The following is a 20,998-nucleotide window of genomic DNA, read 5'->3' on the forward strand; positions in this document are numbered from 1 at the left end:
TGTATCTGTGTCATCAGCTCCTTGACTTTATTCCGAATACTGTGTGTGTTTGGGTCCAAGGTTTTTAAATCAATCCTACTTGTTTGTCTTTTTCTTTCAATATTTTCTTGTGCACCACGCTTTCCATACTCTCCATCCTTATTTATTCATTCATAATACTGAACCTCACCTCTGTCATTTACTCCAACTTGCAACTCACATTTTGATCTTTTATGAATCCTTCTCTCACCATAATCATTAGACTGACCCTGCCTGTTTGTCCTATTAGTCTTTACTGACTGCATACCTTATGACCTGTTGCATTGGATCCTAACCCTCTGCCTTAATGTATAAATCCATTCAAGTTGCACTAGTAACCATCCCCACCAGGATGTTGGTGCCCCTCCAGTTAAAATGCAACCTGTCTTTTTTGTACAGATCCCACTAACTTGGAAGAGATCCCAATCTACATATGGCCAAGCTCCCTGAACTCTCCATGCAGGACCTCATCATTCTTCCTTTCTATGTCATTGGTACAAGTGTGTACCATGACATCTAGCTGTTTACCATCCTTCTTCAGTATGTCCTGAGCATGCTTAGAGACATCCTTGACTCTGGCAACAGGGAGGCAACACATGTCTTGGTGTCTTGTTTGTGGCCATAGAAATGTCTATCTGTGTCTCTAACTATTGAGTCATTGACTACCACTATTTACCTGCACTTCAACCTCCCCTGCTGGTACTGTTCTATCTACTGCTGTTGTCATCCCCGATACGCAGTCCCCCTGAACAGTATCTAAAGTAGCTCACCTGTTTGAGATGGGGATAGCCACAGGGGCCTCCTGCATTGCTTTTCCCTTGTGACCATCCTGTATCTATCTGCCTCAGCCTTGGTTATGGCTACCTCCCTGAAACAGATGTCTATGACCCTCTCGGCCTCCTACCTGCTTCATCTGAGTGCCAGTTAATTTAAACAATCTGTTAAAAACTGTAGCTGAGACACACTTCCTCCAAATGTAACCATCTAGGACAGTTGAACTCTCCCAGAGTTGTCAGATAGGAGAAAGTGAAGACTGCAGATGCTGGAGATCAGAGTTACTTTCTGACAGAGTTGCCAGATGTCACACGTAGAGCACCTGATGTCCCTTACCAATTTTTTCACCTGGTTATGATTTAATTAGGAGAAGTGTCTATGTAAATCTCCCTTATTGTTTTGGCTTTAGCTAATAAAGCAGTTATTTGACCTATTTTCTCACTAAGTCAGTTCTAAAAGGTCATCCCTTCACTTGGAGGCTGTGCCCTCAGGGCCTATGAATAACAACATTTTCCTTACGCTCACTCAGTCCAGGCCTCTTAATATTCTATAGATTTCAATGAGATCTTCCCCCTCTTCCTTCTAAACAGCATTGATTATGGACCCAGAGTCCTCAATCACTGCACATGTGACATCTTCCCGTGTGCCAGTTGTGTCTCCAACCAGGGAGAGTATGCCCCCGATACTCATTGATTCCAATTTTGCTCAGGCTCCTTCATGCCATTCCTAATCAAATGCGACCCTGCTATCAAGGCCGTCACTTGCCCCTCCCCTCTGGGTTTCAGCTCTTTTGACCATGTTTGAACCAAGGCTGTAATGAGGTCAGGAGCTAATTGGCCCTGGCACAACCCAAACCAAGCATCAGTGAGTAGGTTAATGCTGCTTGCACGTGCTGCTTGATATCAATGCTGATGGCAATTTTCATTACTTTGCTGAAGATCGAGAGTAAACTGATGGGGCGGTAGCTGGCCAAGTTGTCTTTGTCCTGCTTTTTGTGTGCAGATAAATGCATCTTTACTGTATGATCTAGTGCTTCCAGGTGTGACTTTACCACGGCAGCAAGACATCCCTGCTCTATACTTGAACCCTTTCGCTATGAATGCCAACTTATCTTTTTCCTTCTTTATTGCCTGCATGCTTATCTTCAGCAACTGGTGCACAAAGACACAGACATCTCATTGTACATTCCCTTCTCTCAATTTATAGCCATTCAGATAATAATGTACCTTCCTGCTTTTGCTACGGAAGTGGAGAACCTCACATTTATCGACATTATCCATGTGTCCATGTACACAGATCTTTGAAAGTTGCCACCCAGGTAAATAGTGCGGTGAGGAAGGCATATGGCGTACTGGCTTTTATTGGTAGAGGAATTGAGTTCCGCAATCCTGAGGTTATGATACAGTTGTATAAGACTCTGGTGCTGCCGCATCTGGAGTATTGTGTGCAGTTTTGGTCGCCATACTATAGGAAGGATGTGGAGGCACTGGAACGGGTGCAGAGGAGGTTTACCAGGATGTTGCCTGGTATGGCAGGAAGATCGTATGAGGAAAGGCTGAGGCACTTGGGGCTGTTTTCATTGGAGAAAAGAAGGTTTAGGGGTGTACAAAGTTTGTGCGAAGATTTGTAGTTCGGGTGCTCGCTGTTGTGGTTCTGTTCGCTGAGCTGGAGGTTTTTGTTGCAAACGTTTCGTCCCCTGGCTCGGCGACATCATCAGTGCTTGGGAGCCTCCTGCGAAGCGCTTCTTTGATGCGAAGCGCTCCACTATAAACACTGGAGGAAACATCAAAGAAGCGCTTCGCAGGAGGCTCCCAAGCACTGATGATGTCGCCTAGCCAGGGGACGAAACGTTTGCAACAAAAACTTCCAGCTCGACAAACAGATACACAACAACAGAGGTGTACAAGATGATTAGGGGTTTATAGGGTTGACCATGAGAACCTTTTTCCACGTATGCAGTCAGCTATTACGAGGGGGCATAGCTTTAAATTAAGGGGTGGTAGGTATAGGACAGATGTTAGGGGTAGATTCTTTACTCAGTGAGTCGTGAGTTCGTGGAATGCCGTGCCAGTAGCAGTGGTGGACTCTCCCTCTTTATGGGCATTTAAACGGGCATTGGATAGGCATATGGAGGATAGTGGGCTAGTGTAGGTTAGGTGGGCTCGGATCGCGCAACATCGAGGGCCAAAGGGCCTGTACTGCACTGTATTTTTCTATGTTCTAAGTTCCATATATCTGCTGTCTTGTCATTCTCAATGGAAGTGTTTGTGGGTTTGGAAGGTGCTGTCTGAGGATCTTTGGATAATTTCTGCAATTCACTTGTAAATAGTACATGCTGCTGCTGCTACTGAGCGATAGAGATGGAGGGAGTGGATGCTTGTGGATATATTGCCAATCAAGCAGATTGCTTTACTCGGAATAGTGTCAAGCTTCTTGAATATTGTTGAAGCTGCACCCATCCAGAAAAGTGAGGAATAATCGATCACATTCCTGACTTGTGCCTTGCAAATGGCAAATAGGTTTTGGGGACTCAAGAGGTGACTTACTCAGCTCAGTATTCCTAGCCTCTGACCTGTTTTTGTAATCACTTTTTATGTGGCAAGTCCAATTAGGTTTCTTTTTAATGGTAACCGCCAGGATGTTGATAATGGGGTATTCAGTGATGGTCACTCCATTGAATGTCAAGGGGTGGTGTTTAGATTGACTCTTATTGGAGATAATCTTGTCTGGCATTTGTGTGGTGTGAATGTTACTTGCCATTTGTCAGCCCAAGCCTGGATATTGTCTAGATGTTGCTGCATTTGAACATGGACTGCTTCAGTATCTGATGAGTCGGGAATGTACTATTTACAAGTGAGCATGTGCAAACATCAGCTAATATCCCCACTTCTGATCTTATGATGGAGGGAAGGTCATTGATGAAGCAGCTGAAGACAGTTAGGCCTATGACACTATCCTAAGGAGCTCTTGAGCAATGTTCTGAAGCTGAGATGACTGACCTCCAACAAAATTCATCCCAGGAAGCAATCATCCCAACATCAACAAACGAAGCTGCATTAGATTATTATTTCAACGAGTTACCACACACTGCAGGACAAAGGAACTACGAAGAGCAGAGAAATATCACCTATACAGTGTATTCAAAAAGAATGGATATTCATCGACACAGTCCGCCGATTTCTCAGCAACAAACCCAAACAAGCAGTCAAAACACATCCAGAAACCCTAGCCATTCTCTCCTACATCAAAGACATCTCGGAAATGACTGCCAGACTACTCAGACCCCTTGACATCCTGGTAACCCACAAAGCAGATCATGAACTTGAAGGACCCTATACAGACAATAAACAAAACTAATGTCATTTACAAAATACCTTGCAAGAACAGTAACAAACACCACATTGGACAAACAGGCAGAAACCTAGCCACCAGGATACATAAACATCAACCAGCCACGAAAAGACATGACCCACTCTCACTAGTATCCTTACATACAGATGAGGAAGGACACTACTTCGACTGGGACAACACATCTATCCTAGGGCAAGCCAGAGAGATGCGCGAGAATTCCCAGAAGCATGGCATTCCAAGCGCAACTCTATCAAAGAACACATTGACTTGGATTCCATTTACCACCACCTCAGAAAAACAGGAAATGACATCACCACAGGAAATTATGTCACAAACCCAAGGAAACCTAAACGCATAAATAAAAAGCAGGCCATACCACCAGGGCTTCATCTGGAGGCTCACTGATGATGTCACCTAGTATGGTGACAAAACGTCTGAAACCAAACCTTCCAACTCAGCGAGCAAACCTACATCCAGAACCTCAACCTGAGCTTCAAATCTTCTCAAAACTCACCATCACTGAGCAGGTGCAGCTTGATAGCACTGCTGAAGACACTTTCCATCATATTACTGATGATCAAGAGTAGGTTGATAGCAATAACTGGCTGGGTTAGATTTGTTCCTGCATTTTCTGTACAGGATATATTTGGGTAATTTTCTACATTGCCAGGTAGATGCCAATGTTGTAACTGTACTGGAAGTTGAAACTTTATTGCTGGAACAGCACAGCAGGTCAGGCAGCATCCAGGGAACAGGAGATTCGACGTTTCGGGCACAGGCCCTTCTTCAGGCCCTTCTTTCCTGAAGGGCCTGTGCCCGAAACGTCGAATCTCCTGTTCCCTGGATGCTGCCTGACCTGCTGTGCTGTTCCAGCAATAAAGTTTCAACTTTGATCTCCAGCATCTGCAGACCTTACTTTCTCCACTGTACTGGAAGAGCTTGGCTAGAGTAGCAGCAAATTCTGGAACACGTCATCAGTACTATTGCAAGAATGTTGTCAGAGGCCAGTGTCTGCAATATCCTGTTCTTCCAACTATTTCTTGAGATCACGTGGAGTGAATTGAATTAGCTATAAACTGGTATGTGTGATGCTGGGGAACACTGAAGGAGATCAAGATGAATCATCCACTCAACACTTGTGGCTGAAGATATTTACGGAGCCTTCACCAGTGAGTTAATTGCCCACCTCCATTCACAACTGGATATGGCAGGACTTTGGAGGTTAGACCGGATCTATTGGTCCTTTGACTCTGTCTATCACTTGCTGCTTATGCCGTGTGGCATGCAAATACTCCTGTTTGGTCGCTTCACCAAGCTGACACCTAATTTTTAAGTACACATGGTGTTGCTCCTGACATGCTCTTCGGCACTCTTCAATGAACCATGATTGATCCCCTGATGAAAGTTCAGCCCTTCCCGATTGGGGCTTATGCCTAAAACATTGATTCTCTTGCTCCTCAGATGCTGCCTGACCTGCTGTGCTTTTCCAGCACCACACTCTCTACTATCACTGATCCCCCAACTTGGTTTTAGTGATTCAAGGGTTCTTTAGACTGGAAGGAGGAATACAGTGAGATTCGCAAAGGCTAGCCCTACTCTTCCTGATCTATATTAATGACCTAGTCTTGGGAATATAAAACACAATTTCAAGATTAGAAAATGGCACAAAATGTGGCAGTATTGCAAACTGTAGGGAGACTGGTGATAAATGTCAAGAGGACACAGACAGGCAGAGATGTGGCAGATAAAGATTGATTTCGAAATGTAAACTGATTCATTTTGATCAAAATAAAATCCAACTTCTAAAGGGAAAGCAGAACAAAGAAATTTGGGGCACACATGCACAAATCACTGAAGATGATAGACAGGTTGAAAAGTGGTTAACAAATCAAATAGGATTCTGAGCTTTTTATATAAAAGTGCATAAAAAGTACAGAAGTTACAACAAATTCACAGTTCAGCCCAAACTGTAGCAGAGTCCAATTCTTGCGGCCACTTTTAGGAAGGTTTCAAGGAGCGTAGAAAAACTTCCCAAAAATGTTTCTTCTGGAACATAGCTTCGAAAAGCTGTGGCCACCCTCCTTGGAAAAGTAAAGTTTAAGAGATTTGATGTGGCTATTCAGATCTACCAGTGGTCTGATTACAGTAGATAAAGACAGACTGTTCCCAATGGAACAATCAAGAACTAGAGCACTCTCCTCCCATGCAGGATAAATGTCCAGTATAAATAAAAGCCAGCGATACCCATATTACCTGAGTAAATTAAAAAAGCCCTTGAACTGGTAATGTTGCGAAATACAAGATGAGAAGCTTTGACAATACATGTCTTTTTTCAGCAATACTCAAGATTGCACAGTTGTGTTAACATTGCTTGAAGGAATGCTTGGTGACACAGTAAGAAAGACAACATCCATAAGAATTAGATGTAACAACATGGAGAAAAGTGAATATGTGAACATGGTGTACTTGGATTTCTACAAGCCTTTTGTTTAGGTACTCTATCAAAAATTACTACACAAGAAAGGCTCCAGTGTAGGGAGCAGCTTGGTTAGCTTTGACAGAAGATTGGGTAGCTAACAGAAAGCAGAGTGTCGGGGTCAATGACACAATGAGCTGTCACTAATTGAGCCACTGAGGTCAGTGCTAAAATCTCAACTACTTTAACTCATAGCAATAACTTGCATTGTTATGATGTGGAGGTCAAATCCCTCAGTTAATTAAAACCTCACCTCGCAATCTGTTAAAATGTAATTGACAGAGAAATCCTAATTTTCACTAGTTAAAGAAATAAATAAGTTTATTTTCCTAACTCTTAATAGTGAACACTAAACAATAACTTTTAGCAAATTAGAGCCCCCCTTTATCTTAACTCCTTAAATATCTGACTCCAACTCTATAAAAAAGTGCTGTTCAAATAACAGATTTATTAAACATTACATTAACTTAATTTCAAGACCACATAGTCTTTGCCTTCTCTGCGGTCTTCAATCACCCCCCCCCCCCGCTGATCTCCCTTTCTTTTTACTACAAATATGTTTTCCATGAAAAGGTACCTTTGGTAGAGAGTACCTTCTAATTTCTTTAAGAGCAACATTTATTTTAGATGGGCAGAGAGCTGTCTAGCTTTAAGACAGTTGCTCTATTCGGTGCCAGTTGCTCTCCCTCTAATTTTCAAAATGCTGGGTTTATATACTCCCCGTGACACATTAAATTCTTATAATTGGCTTCTGGTATCCGGGGCATATTTTAAACTAACTGGTTAAATTTGAATTCTTGTCTCAACAGCAACCAAAACTCAGGTATCCATTTAACAGCCAATTGTTACATGGTTCTATTTTCGAACAGAAAAATGTGTTGCTGGAAAAGCGCAGGTCAGCGAGCATTCAAGGAGCAGGAGAATCGACGTTTCGGGCATAAACGCCGATTCTCCTGCTCCTTGGATGCTGCCTGACCTGCTGCGCTTTTCCAGCAACACATTTTTCAGCTCTGATCTCCAGCATCCGCAGTCCTCACTTTCTTCTATTTTGGAACAGCCCATCTCCCAGCCTTTCCACTCAGGCAGCTGAGCCTGCACTTTAAAGTTTACTGCAATTTTCAGAAAACACTATTTTAAAGTGAACATACATGCTTTCGACTTCGCAACAGCATGAAGAGACAAATGCATTGTTGCTAAATTTGCTTATGACCCAAAGGTAAGTAAGGATCTTAAGTTGCCAGTATCTGTGGCATAGCCACTGCACAAGCCTTGTGGAGACAAATTCCCGACTTTAAAACAAGAGTATCCTGTATGGTAATATATGGCTGTCCCACTGTGTAAAACAAATTTATTAACTCAAATCTGAGTATCCACGAGACACTGGAGGATGATCAGCTGCATAATTATATTCAATCATAATCTGTAATTATATATTACCCACTCTATTATTTCCATCAAGCTGGGAGATCATAGCCATAGAGCACAGAAACAGGCCTTTCAGTCCAATATGTCCAAGGTGACCAAATATCCAAATGTGACCTAGTCCCATTTGCCAGCATTTAGGCCATTTCCCTCTAAAGCCTCCTACTCATATACCCATCCACATGCCTTTTAAATGGTGTAATTGTACCCACCTGCACCACTTCCTCTGATAGATCGTTCAACACATGCACCACCCTGTGTGTGAAGAAGTTACCTCTCAGGTCCTTATTGAATCTTGCCCCTCTCACCTTAAACCTATGTCCTCTGGTTTTGGACAACCCCACCCTAGGAAAAAAGACACTGGCTATTCACCCTTTCCATGCCCCTCATAATTTTATAATCCTCTTTTAGGTCACCCCTCAGCCTCAGATGCTCCAGGGAAAAAGATCCCCAGCCTATTCAGCCTCTCCCTACAACTCAATCCCTCTAGTCCAGCCAACATTGTTGTAAATGTTTCCTGCACCTTAAATTTAACATCCTTCTTATAAAAGGGTCACCAGAATTGTACGCAGTATTCCATAAATGGCCTCACCAATGTCTAGCACAGCCGCATCAGATCTTGTCTGAATGCAGATTAAAGGAGGGCATGTCAGAAGCATTACCAGGCATAACTAAAAATGAGACATCAACCTGATGAAGCTACAACACAGGACGACTTGCATGCTAAGCTGCAGAAGCTACATGTGATAGACTCTGCACTGCAGATCAGGTCAAAGCTCTGCAGTCCTGTCACATCAGTGGCAGACAATTAAAGAACTAATAGGTGGCGGACGTTCTACAAATATCTCCATCATTGATATTAGGATATTCAAGGACATCAGTGCAAATGACAAGGCTTAAGCATTCAATCTAAACCAGAAATATTGAGTGAATGATCCGTCTCAGCCTCCTCCTGAGGTCCACAGCATCACAAATATCAGTGTTCAGCCATTTCAATTTACTCCTCATTGTATCAAGCAACAGCAGATGGGATTGGATACTGTAAAGGCGAAAAGCCCGGACAACATTTCAGTAACAGTACTGAAGACCTGTGCTGCAGATCTGGCTGTACCTCAGCCAAGCTGTTCTAGTACAGCTATGAAACTGACATCTACCTGACAATGTGGAAAGTTCCAAAGGTCCACAAACAAATCTAACCCAGCTAATTACACCTTATCAGTCTACTCTAAACTATTAGCAAAGTGATGGATGCAAGCTCTCTGAGGCTCTGGTTTCCTCCAGGGTCATTTGGCTCCTGACCTCATGTGTAAAGAAAATTAGCTTAACTCCAGAGGAGGTGAGAGTGACTGCCTTTGGCACAACCGCATTTTTACAGACTATGGCATCGTGAATCCCTAACAAATATGGAATTGAAGGGAATTGGAGGAAACCTCTCCATTGGTTGGAGTCATACAGGAAGATGATTGTAATTGTTGAAGATGAATCATATCAATCTCATAGATACACTGGATGTCCTCAGGGTAGCGTCCTAGGCCCAAACATCTTCAGCTGCTTCAATGACCTTCTCTCTATCATCAGGTGAAAAGTGCGGATATTTGCTGATAACTGCACAATGTTCTTTACCATTTTCAACTCCTCAGATACAGTTTGGGTTTATAAGTCACAAAACCTGGACAAGGTTCTGTCTCAGGCTTGAACTGATAAGTGGCAAGAAACATCCACACTGCATAAGTGCCAGACAACAGCCATCTCCAGCAAGTGAGAATATAACCACTGCCCTTGACATTTACTGCCTCTGCATTACTGCTGCTGAATCACTATTGTCAAAAGCCTTCAGGATACCATTGACCAGAAACAGAACTAAACCAGCATATAAATACTGTGGCTACAAGAGTAGGTCAGAGGTGAGGAATTCTGCAGTGACTACCTCAGCTTCTGTCTGCCCATTTACTAAGCAACGATTCAAGATGAGTGATGGAATCCTCCTCACTTGCCCAGATGAATGCAGCTCTTAAGAATATTAATATTCAAGAAGTTTGATGCAGTAACAACAGTGTGTACTGTTGCGAAGTTGGATAGAGTGATTGTAGATTGGAAGTTACAATTTTACAAACACAAAATTCTAAAATACTACAGACATGTCCCTTTAAAAGATCATGCACTTTTTCTGTGTTTGGAGATTAAAATGGATGTCTGTGAACAACATCTTAAAAGTGTGCAAGTACACAGAGAGCACCCAAATTGAAACATTTGCATCTAAAGGCCATACAGTTAACAGGCCAAGCAGCAGTTTTTAACCAAGATAACAACCTTTAAAATTGAGCCAATCAATTTGAACCAGGTACTTAGATACCAAGAGCCTATTAAATTTAAATCTGATGGTTTTGACAACATAGGGCCAATCATATTCTAGGAAATATTGATATGTCATCAAGGGTATAAAAGAAAGGGACACTTGGACAAAGACCCCAAAGCAAACTGCCCATCTGCCAGAGCTAACAGCCCTCAGCTCGAGAGAGAATTGCTGACTCTCACAATCTCATTTATGTACTACAGAAAGCACCATCTAAATAACAATGGACCAATGACAGAGAAGGCATTCCTGATACAAGAATCGATTGAGAAGGCACAGAATATTCCAGAAGACACATAATCTGGCTGTAATTTCGAGAGACTAAATTCTGTTTTTTCCATGTGAGTGTGATGTATATTTCTCGGAACAGCACACCATTAAAATCTTGCTTTATTCAGGAACAGTTTATAGTTAGAAGGGATTTATTGTTTATCAATAGTTTAGTTGAATTGTTCACTGTTAAGAGTTAGATAAATAAATTGTTACTTGTTGATTTTAAAGTGAGTATCAAGGGTTTATTTTGTTAATCATTAGAAGTTGTTGAAAAGCAGGTTTCACACGCTTTTACAGATTATAGGGTTAGGGCTCTTCTTTGGGAGTTTCAGTTTTAGTTCTCAGAGGGCGTCAACCTCTGCTTTATAACAATACCAAGATGCACCAATCTAACTGATTAAGGTTCCATTGTCAACACTTATCAAACTCATAACATCTACCATCTAAAAAGGACAAGAGCAGGAGACCTGCAGGGACTGGAGATCATCCAAAACTCTGCTGAACATGACTTGCCTTGCATCAAGACCCCTTCACCCATCCATCCTTGTAACACACTGACCTACACCGGTACCTGATCCAGCAATGCCTTGGTTTGGAATTCTCATTCCACAATACAGAACAGGAAAACATAGGCTGAAGTGCCACCTGCAATGTGATTGGAGCTGGGAAGGAATAACCATAACACTTAGGTTATGTGTGCTTGGATTCAAACAGAAACTTGCATTTATACAACACCTTTCCTGATTTTAAGACTTCCAAATACTTTCCACAGCCAAACATTTGCAAGCTGTCACCACTGGCATAATGTTGGAAAACCTAGTATTTAATCTGCACAAAGCAAGATCCCAAGAACAGCAATGTGATAATGACTTGATCATCTGTCTTATTAATGGTGTTTGAAGCATAAATATTAGTGAGGACATCAGCATAGATTCTTCTGTTCTCTTGGAATCATACCACAACTGACTTTCTACCCACCTCAGTGTCTTATGTGTAACAAATTGCTGCAATTTCATGACTAAAGCTCAAAAACTCAAAAGGAGCTACAGTTAATACATTGCAGGCCATTTCCTTTTCATACGCAACATCTTTGATGTCTGTTTTGAAAGGACATTCTCCCACCTCCACTGAACATTTCTGCTTCTTCAATTTATAAATAAGATTCTGGCACGTGGCAAACCCCACCTGGGGATTTGTACCACTTCAAAGCTCAAAGAATGTGTAGTTGCTCACCTCACTGTCTCCTTCCTGTCCACCAATCTTCAGGCTCTTAACCCCAGTCAGTGTTTCCCTGCTGCACTTGAGGACCTGCATTCACTCACCCATCACGTCTACACGTTTGAACAATGGAGCGCGGGACAGGAAAGTGTTGCCCCTGACCTGCTTTACCTGGGTCCAGGCAGGTGAACTTGCAGCATTCCTTCGGGTCCTTTTCGTAGTGTTTACAGCCCTGAGGCCGCTCACACAGAGCTGCCACACACATTTCTGGTTCTCCATTATGGCAGGTGCAGCTCAAACATGGATCATTCCCCTTTGGAGTGAAATACTTGCCCTCGTCCACCACGTTGTCTTTTATATCCACACAGGTTTGACCTAGAAGACAGACATTAGTAAGATGCAAGTTACCGAAAACGAGCTTGTAACCGTGTCAGTTAAATCTCTTTATTCAGCAGAGCTCCATGTTCCTCTCATCCATGAAAGCTGTGAGAGCTGTGCAAGATGTTTGGAGAATTCCACAATTCCATGACTTCAATTAGCTGGATATCGAGTTCCCAGCAGTCAACCCAGTCTTCTCAGCCAATTACACAGTCACAATACAGAGATTGCAGGAGCTGATCTAAGTGCTAAAACAAGAAAAGGCTGAAGGGTGATTTAAAAAGCCATGAATTAGATTAAAAACTGCTCACGCTCAAAATAACATGCGCAAAAAACACTATTTACTTTGATGCAATTTCCATTTTGTGTTGCACATCAAGTATACACAATGGCCCTGCACACTGTCAAAACAAATCATACTTCCAGTCACCAACTTCAAATGCTTCAAGTTCTCTCTCTCAAAATTCAGTAATTTTGTTTAAACTTGAGTAAGCTGTCCGATCCTTGCAGTGTTAAATATGGTCACATTCTGATTGCTGTATGAAAGTCTCTCCTGTCTTTCTGATGCAACACCTTTGGAGGTTTGGATGGCCTCTTTTTAAGGCAAATCTAGGGTGTTTAACTTCCCTTGTTTGCTCTTTCACAAATGTCTTTCTGTGAACTCATCATATTCTTCCTGTCTTCCCACACCCAATGGTGCTTCCTCCTTGCTTATTTGAGAATCTCCATGCCAGACATCACATCTAATCCTAACAATTGTATCTGAGTCTGTGCTGTGGCCAGGAGTCCACAATGACTTCACTCAAGGCATGTGAGGTAAGAAGGAAGAGGGAGAAACAAAACACAAAAAGAGAAAAAAAAAGCCTATGGAGCAGATGAGCTCCGGCTGTGGAGTCCTAGTCTGCCACCAACTTGTTAGATAACTTTTTACTTCTTTCTCTATCTAATTTATTTCTATGATTTTCTACTTTTGTACTCAAGATTGTGCAAAGGCCTGTAATACTGGACTTTTTATTACTTTATTTTTCTAAGCTTTCCCTAAGAATTTGTACTTAAGAATCTGTATTTAGGTATCTTTATACCTAAGATGGTGTCTTAAGTGGCAACTTGTAAACTTTTCACTATACTCATGCAAGTACATGTGACAATAAAGCTAACCCTAACAACTGCTACACAAGTATTCTCTGACATTGTTCACCTGGGACATCAGGTCCTCACTCATGTTCCTAGAAGGCAGGACACCAACACCTCCCTGCATAAGATTTACAAGAAAATCTAACTGTGACTCTAATAATGAAATCCCCAATACCACAAACCTATCTGCTATTATTTGATCATTTGCTTCTTCATTGGCAAGGCACTGGATCAGTGTCTTCATAGTAAGACTAATCCTCGAAAGAGGTCATAGAACATTTAGATTCCTCAAGCACCCACTGCTCACCCCTCTATTCAGTCTGACTGCACACTATTAGATTAAATGGTGAGGTAATGTGTCACTTACCTAGGATAAACATCACCAGTGATGGATTTAGCAACACTGACCCAGAATAAACAAGTCCCTTGCCCCCAATCTCGAAACTGAGCCACACTGATCTTGTACTTCACTAGTATCAGGATGTGTAAAGGAGTCTAGCTCAGCCTACAGCGTCAGATGAAACAAAAACAAAAGCTTTCTCAACACCATCAAGGTGACTCAGCCTACAGGGGGAGTCAGGACAAACTGAATTTGCACTTTGAAATCAAAAGGGAGAGATGTGGTCTGGTGGCCTTTCTTGTAGTTGCACCCTTCCAAAACACAACATTGTAAATCATATTCCCTAGATTTGTTTCATGATCTTCAGGGTTTTGGGAGCAGTTGGTGAGCCGACAGTTATCAATATACAGATATTTCCAAGCGTGTACTCACTTCTCTTACAAAGAAATGCTGACTTCTCATTGCAGTTCTCTGCATACCAGCTGTGCAATCCACGGTGCCGTAGGCTGGGCAAGTGGGAGCATTGCAGCTGAGCACATAACACGTTCTCCTGTTCAGAGATAGTCATCCCAAAGAATGTCACCTTCTCTGGGGGAAGAAAAACTTCTGATGAACCTACAGAAGGAAAAAGCAGTGAAATACAATGTGTATTTATAAACAAAAATAGAATGCAGAGGATGGGTGCATGGTGGGAGAACCAGGGAGGGGTTTGTTGGCAGTGTGGGGCCACATAAGGAGTATCAGATCAGACAAAGATATTATGAACAATGAAGAATTTAGCATCCTGCATACTCACTGCTCTTGTAGGCTACTTCCCATTGCCCCTGGAGGGAGGTGTGACTTCGGTTGGTTACCATGTATTGATAGCCAACCCAGAATCTGGAAAATAAACCATTCAGCAAACAGATAATTAATTAATTAATTATCTCCATTTATAGCACATGCTAATACTAATAATAAACCAAGGTTCAAGGAATGGGAGGCTCAAATGATAGCTTGGATAAAATTTGGGCTTAAGGACACACAGCAGCATGCAAAGATAGACTTTCAGCCCAGAACATGGTCAACAGTGATGGTCCTCAAGGGTCAATGAGAAGATGCATTTTGTGCTTTTTTTGCTCTGAATCATTAAGTTAGATGTTAGAATGCAGACTGCAGAATGCTTATAAACCAAGCTTGGGATGACAAATAATTAGGTTGATACCAATCAACTGCATCATGACACAGATAGGTTAGCAGAATAGACAGGGCCAGGTTAGGCAGAATGGATTGCCCCATGGATAACCTATATTAACTTGTTGAGCCAAAGGACCTCACTCTGTTGTGATGACCCAGCGACTCTGTTGTAACTCATAGGAGCATCAACGTTTGGAACCAACCCCACGCCATTCAGCCCGAAGTCCCATCCCATTCATTTTCACTTTGCCTCTTACTCACTCTACTCTAATAATATCCTGCCAACCTCTAACTTGAGCCCCATTCCTCTTCACCACCATGCTCCCTGGCTCGCAGCTGCCCTTTGCATCACACTTCCTTTACCCACTCCACTCCCAACACCACATCTGCTCTCCATGCCCGCTGTCCTCCCACCTCACCCTACCCTTTGCAAGTTCCTCTTCTCTCTATCCACCTCCCCAAAACAGTTTTTAAAAAAAATTCTACTTTCTTTTGTCCAGAGTCTCACCTGCGCTGGTCCTTGCGGCTCACTGGCCGCTCCTCCAGGTCCCACTCTTCAGCCAGGATGAACCGTAACTCCTGATCAGTCGTGAAGGTGGCCAGTGATCCATTCACTTGCTGACACATCTGGACAGCATCCCAATAGTTCTCGCTGTTTAAATACACTCTGTAACAGCTCGCTGTCCCCTCATAGTGATGCCAGCCAGTTGGGCACTTCCCTACCAACAATAAAAGGCTGAGAGGTTTGTTCAGCTCTTGTATTACAGCAAGTGGAGAAGGATGCAGTACATAAAATTCAGCGAAGGGTGCATAATATCCAAACGGAAAACACCCTGCAGCATTTCACACAGAAGACCATACAGCCCTTTGATTCAGTGTTGGCTTTTTTTGAAAAGCAATAACATTAGCCCCACTCATTCCTCCTTTCCCTAAAATCACTATCTTCTTCACTTATTTACTCAATTCTCTTTTAAAGGCTTATACCAAATCTAGATCCATCATGCGGTGTCTTCCAAATCTCAACATGCGAATGTGTTATCAACCATCACATCACGAGAACCCGTTTCCTTTCATTAACTCGACCTTAATAACTTGATCAAAAGCCCTTTTAGCCTGCTCTATTCTAGCTCAGTTGGTTAGATAGTTGGTATGCGAAGCAGTGTGTCGCCAACAGTGTGGGTTCAAATCCCATCACTGGCTGATGTTACTATGAAGGACTCAATGTCTCCCCTTGCTTGAGCTATGGTGGGCCTCAGGTTAATTTACATTAGTCATCGCTCTCTAATAAGAGAGCTGCCTATGATCTGGTAAGACTGCTGCGACACAAGTGAGTACTGTTGACTGGGTTATGTAACACCAGACTATTGAACAGGTCGGTTTTATTACAGAGGTCCAGGAATGGATACGACAGGAATATACTAACCACAGTCAGTATTGGTAGAACTGGTCCCCACTCCCAGTGAGTGACAGCACTTTTAGCAACTGTGCACGAGAGAGAGCCAGTACTTTCAACAAGTGTTCTCCAGAAGGATTAGGACTCATGATTTCAGAAGTAATTGGTAGATAGAAAAAGTTCTAACATTGAATTGCGATTGATCCCAAAGCATAAACTGGTAACTACTGATAATCTAAGAGCCTTCTGGGTTTAGATGAAAGGTTAGAACAGTAACCTACGTTCCAATTGAAATGACTGACCCATGTTAACAGGGTAAAATCGGCTGTCCTCAGCTCCCCTGCCACGCCCATGTTTAGAGTCCACTGTTTCCTTCACCCGATGTATCTGATGGTCGCCAATTATACCTAGCAGGGAAAAACAGCACTCATTGAAACTGAAGGCAATTGTTGCCACCACCCCCACAAACATTCACTACACAACAACATCCCAATGTTCTTCAACAGCAGTAATATGAGAGACTGGAACACAGAGACCATAGAGTTAGGTTTAAATTAGCGCATTAAAAGAGGAACACAGGGGCTTTGAGGGAGGGGCTGTGTACGCTCTTCACAGGGAAGTTGAAGTTGCTGATAGCTAGGTTGTCTATGGAAAGACATGCAAAAGACTAAATTGCAAGAGTGCAGATATTTTTGAGAGTTATGGAGTTGGAGAAGATTGCACAGTTAGGGAGGAGTGAGGCCAATCGAGGAATTTAATAAGAAAAGGTAAGAATTTTAAGGGATTGTTCAAGGGGGAGCCAATGTAGACTGAAAAGTGACAGGGATTCAATGCAAGTCAAGGCATTAGTGACAACACTCGTGGTAAGTTTTAGTTTATGAAGTGGATAATGGCAGGTCAGGTGGGAAAGGGCCAGAATAGTCAGGTTTAGATTACTGTGTCGGAGTGTTTATTCCATGAGGAAAGGCTAAGCCTCTTTGGAGTTTAAAACAATTAGAGGCCATTGTACTGAGGTGGAGAAGGTTCTGAAGGATATTGACCTGGTAGAGGTTGAGAGGATGTTTCTCCCCCCATAGGGGACTTTAGAAAAAGGTGTCACCTTTTCACAATAAGGGACTTCCCATTTAAGTTCACAATCCAGGTTGGGAGACATTGGTACCTGTGGGAAATACGTTGACTTGGGCAGCATAAAAGAGAGGGCAAGGCTTAGGACTTGCACTCATGTTCTGGGAGGGGAGACAAATGGACCCAAAAGACACAGTGTGGGGCAAAGATTCAAGAGAGCTATCACTAGAAATCCATAAGATTATTGTTATTAAGAAGCTACTGTTACAGAGTCTAAATAGTTTAAAATGAGAAAACATATATAATTTATAAAGAGGCAGACTTTTAGATTTCAGTAAGGAGCATTTCCAAACTTAAGCCAAAGTAAAATAAAATTACAAAGGAAATCAAAGGAAAATAAAGTAAATGTAACTGAATTTAAAATACTAGTAAGATTTCATAGTAAGTTTATACTTATTCTAAGTGTGACAAACAAATTTCAGAGTTACAGAATGGCACATTCGACAATGTACAGAAATAAATATGTCCCCAAACATTGTCACTGGCTACACAGGTTTGAGCTGTGTTTTGGAATTTAAACAGTAGCTAGACTCTCTACTGGGCTTTCACAAGGAAGAGAACCATGTAGGTAGAAAGATGTGGTCATATCACAATTAATAAGCATACTAGCAGAAAGGGAATGGAGACTACCATGCAATCCAAAAATGTCTACTGTGCTTGCTAATCAGTATTCTCCTTTGGAAATTAGTGAAGGCATGCTTCCTCAAGTGAGTGCACCAAAGACAAATCCACGTCACCAAAGGCATCTTGGTGTACAGAAGAGGAGAAAGAAAATGGAAAGGCATCTTTGATAGGGGATTCCACAATCAGGTATTTTCTGCTGCATTACACGCAACTTCAGGATGGTGTGCTGCCCCCCAGCTGCTAGGGTCAATGACATTACAAAATGGCTTCAGGACTCCCTTCTAGGGTAGTAGAATCTGGCAGAAGTCATCTTTCATAGTGATAACACGGACATTGGTAGGAAAAGGGATGAAGTGCTGGAAGTAGATTTTGGGGAGTTAAGGAGAAAATTCAAATGCAGGACCCCTGGAGCAGTGGTGTTAAGATTAGTCCCAGTACTGCATGCTAGTGAGCATAAGAACAGGAGGATCAATTGGTTAAATGTTTGGCTGGATAACTGGTGTAGAAGGGAAGGTCAGATTTCTGAAATATTGGGATCAATTATGGGGCTGGTAGACCTGTACAAGTGAACAGGTTACATTCCTAACAGAACTGGGGCTGATATCCTCACACGAAGATTTGCTAGTGGTATTGGAGTGGATTTAAGCTAACGTGTCAAAGGGATAGTTGAAAATTGTGGTGCTGGAAAAAAAAACAGCAGGCCAGGCAGCATCCGAGGAGCAGGAGAATCGACGTTTCAGACATAAGCCATTGTTAAAGGGATAGGAACTTGACAGGTAACCCAAATGGAAGGAGAAAACCTAAGGCGACTAGAAGACAGGAGAAACAAAGTCGAGCATCCAGCATGTCTCAAATGCAGAATGCAGAAGATAAAGTTAAGAATTCTCTACTGGAATGCACGCAGCATCTCAATAAGATAGTTGATCTAAAGGCACAAATAGAGACAAATGGTTATGATATAATTACCAGTAGAGAGACATGGCTATCTGGTGACCACAATTAGGAACTGAATGCTCATGGATTTTCAATGCTTAGGTATGATAGACAAGAAGGAAAAGAAGGAGTTGCACTGAATAAATGAGATGGGATCAATGCCTCAGTGACAGGATCTCAGTTTGGAAGAACAATTTCTGGAATCTGTTTTGGTGGAGCTAAAAACAGCAAGGGCCACGAAAGAAGTCATATCAAACTCAGACAGTAACTTTGTTTCTCTCTCCACAGATGCTGTCAAACCTGCTGAGTCTCCCTAGCATTTTCTATTTTCATTGCTTCAGACATTGATTTGGTCACCAAACTGTAGTGGTAGTGTAAGGGTATTAATAAGGAGATGAGAGAAGCAAGTACCATGGGCAAATAGTTATCATGGGTGAATTCAACCTGCTTGTAGACTGGGTAAATCCAAAGCTGTGGAGGATGAGTTCCTCAAGTATTACACAGCAACACACCGAGGAGCCAACTAGAGGACAAGCTACTTTAGAGCCAGTATGATGTAATGAAAAGGGCTAATTAACAATGTTGTTGAAAATGAACCGTTACGAATGGGAGACATAACATGACAGAATTTTACACTTTTCTTGAAAGTGAGGGAGTTCAATCTGAAGCAAGGGTGTTTTGAAATTATGAACATGGAACTGTACGGCACAGGAATGGGACCTTCGGCTCTTGATGTTGTGCTGGACATGACACCAAATGAAACAAATCCCTTTTGCCAGCCACTAGTCCAAATCCCTCCATTCCTTGCACATTCATGTGCTTATTTAAAAGTCCCTTAAATGCCTTCATCATATCTGCCTCCAATACCACCCCAGGCAGTGCGTTCCAGACTCGTACCACACTGTGTAGAAAAACTTGCCCCTCACATTTCTTTTGAACTGCTCCCCTCTCACCTTAATTGCATGCCTCCTATGTATTAGATGTACTAGACATCTCACCTCTGGGAAAAAGATTCTGACCATCAACCCTATCTTTGGATCTCAATTTTATAAACTTCTATCATATTTCCCCTCAGCTTCCACAACTCAAGAGAAAACAATCTGAGTTTTTCTCCACATTCGTCCTGCAATTTGGCGACCAGAGCTAAACACAATACTCTAGGTCTGGCCTTACCAAAGTCTTATAAAGTTTTAGCAGGACATCCTGACTCTTGTATTGAATTCCCTGACCAAGAAAGACAAGCATGCCATATGACTTCTTTACCACACTATTCACTTGTGTGGCCACTTTCAGGGAGCTATGAACCCCAAGATCTTCTGTACCTCAATGTTGTTCAAAGTCCTACCATTAATTGTATACTTTTCCTTACCACTTGATCTCCCAAAGTGCAACACCTCACACTTACCCAGATTAAACTCCATCTGCCATTTCTCCACCCATACCTGCAGCTGATCTATATCCCACTGCATCCTTTGACAATATTCTACATGATCCATAACTTCACCAATCTTTGTATCGTCTGCAAACTTATTAACTCACCCATCTATGTTTCCATCGAAGTCATTTATATATATCACAAACAGCAGAGGTTCCTGTGGAACACCACTAATCATGGACCTCCAGCCTGAAAAACAACCTTCTGCCATTACCGTCTGTCTTCTATTGGCAAGCCAATTCTGAATCCCTATGGCCAAGTCACTGTGGATCCCATGCATTGTAAATTTCTAGATAAAGCTACTACGAGGGACCTTGTCAAAAGCCTGACTAAAATTCAGGTAAACAACATCCACTACTCTATACTCATTGATCAACTTTGAATTTTTTTTTGAGGAAAAGACAATCAAGTTAACAAGACATGACCTTCTCTTCACAAAGCCATGCTGACTGTCCCTAATTAGGCCATGTTTTTCCAAATGCGTATAAATCCTATATCTAAGAATTCGCTCCAATCACTTCCCAACCACCAACGTGAGACTCACTAGTTTATAGTTTCCTGGATTATCCCTCTTT

At 42.2% G+C, this 20,998-nt stretch overlaps 1 protein-coding gene across 3 annotated transcripts in view; it reads right to left on the reverse strand.

Moving 5' to 3' along the window:
- Window positions 1–20,998, reverse strand: part of dgcr2 (DiGeorge syndrome critical region gene 2) — a 97,529-nt gene that overhangs the window by 21,684 nt on the left and 54,847 nt on the right. Inside the window, exons 4-8 of one of the 3 annotated variants that reach the window (XM_043716160.1) lie at window positions 16,588–16,713; window positions 15,422–15,632; window positions 14,534–14,616; window positions 14,170–14,325; window positions 12,057–12,260 (exon numbers count right to left, since the gene is read on the reverse strand). In XM_043716160.1, the coding sequence (XP_043572095.1) occupies window positions 12,057–12,260; window positions 14,170–14,325; window positions 14,534–14,616; window positions 15,422–15,632; window positions 16,588–16,713 (780 nt within the window). Of the gene's footprint in view, window positions 1–12,056; window positions 12,261–14,169; window positions 14,353–14,533; window positions 14,617–15,421; window positions 15,633–16,587; window positions 16,714–20,998 lie in introns of all 3 variants that reach the window. The other 2 variants (XM_043716158.1, XM_043716159.1) reach the window with 2 other exon arrangements.

The sequence above is a fragment of the Chiloscyllium plagiosum genome, chromosome 25, assembly GCF_004010195.1.
Source record: "Chiloscyllium plagiosum isolate BGI_BamShark_2017 chromosome 25, ASM401019v2, whole genome shotgun sequence".
Classification (NCBI taxonomy): Eukaryota; Metazoa; Chordata; class Chondrichthyes; order Orectolobiformes; family Hemiscylliidae; genus Chiloscyllium; species Chiloscyllium plagiosum.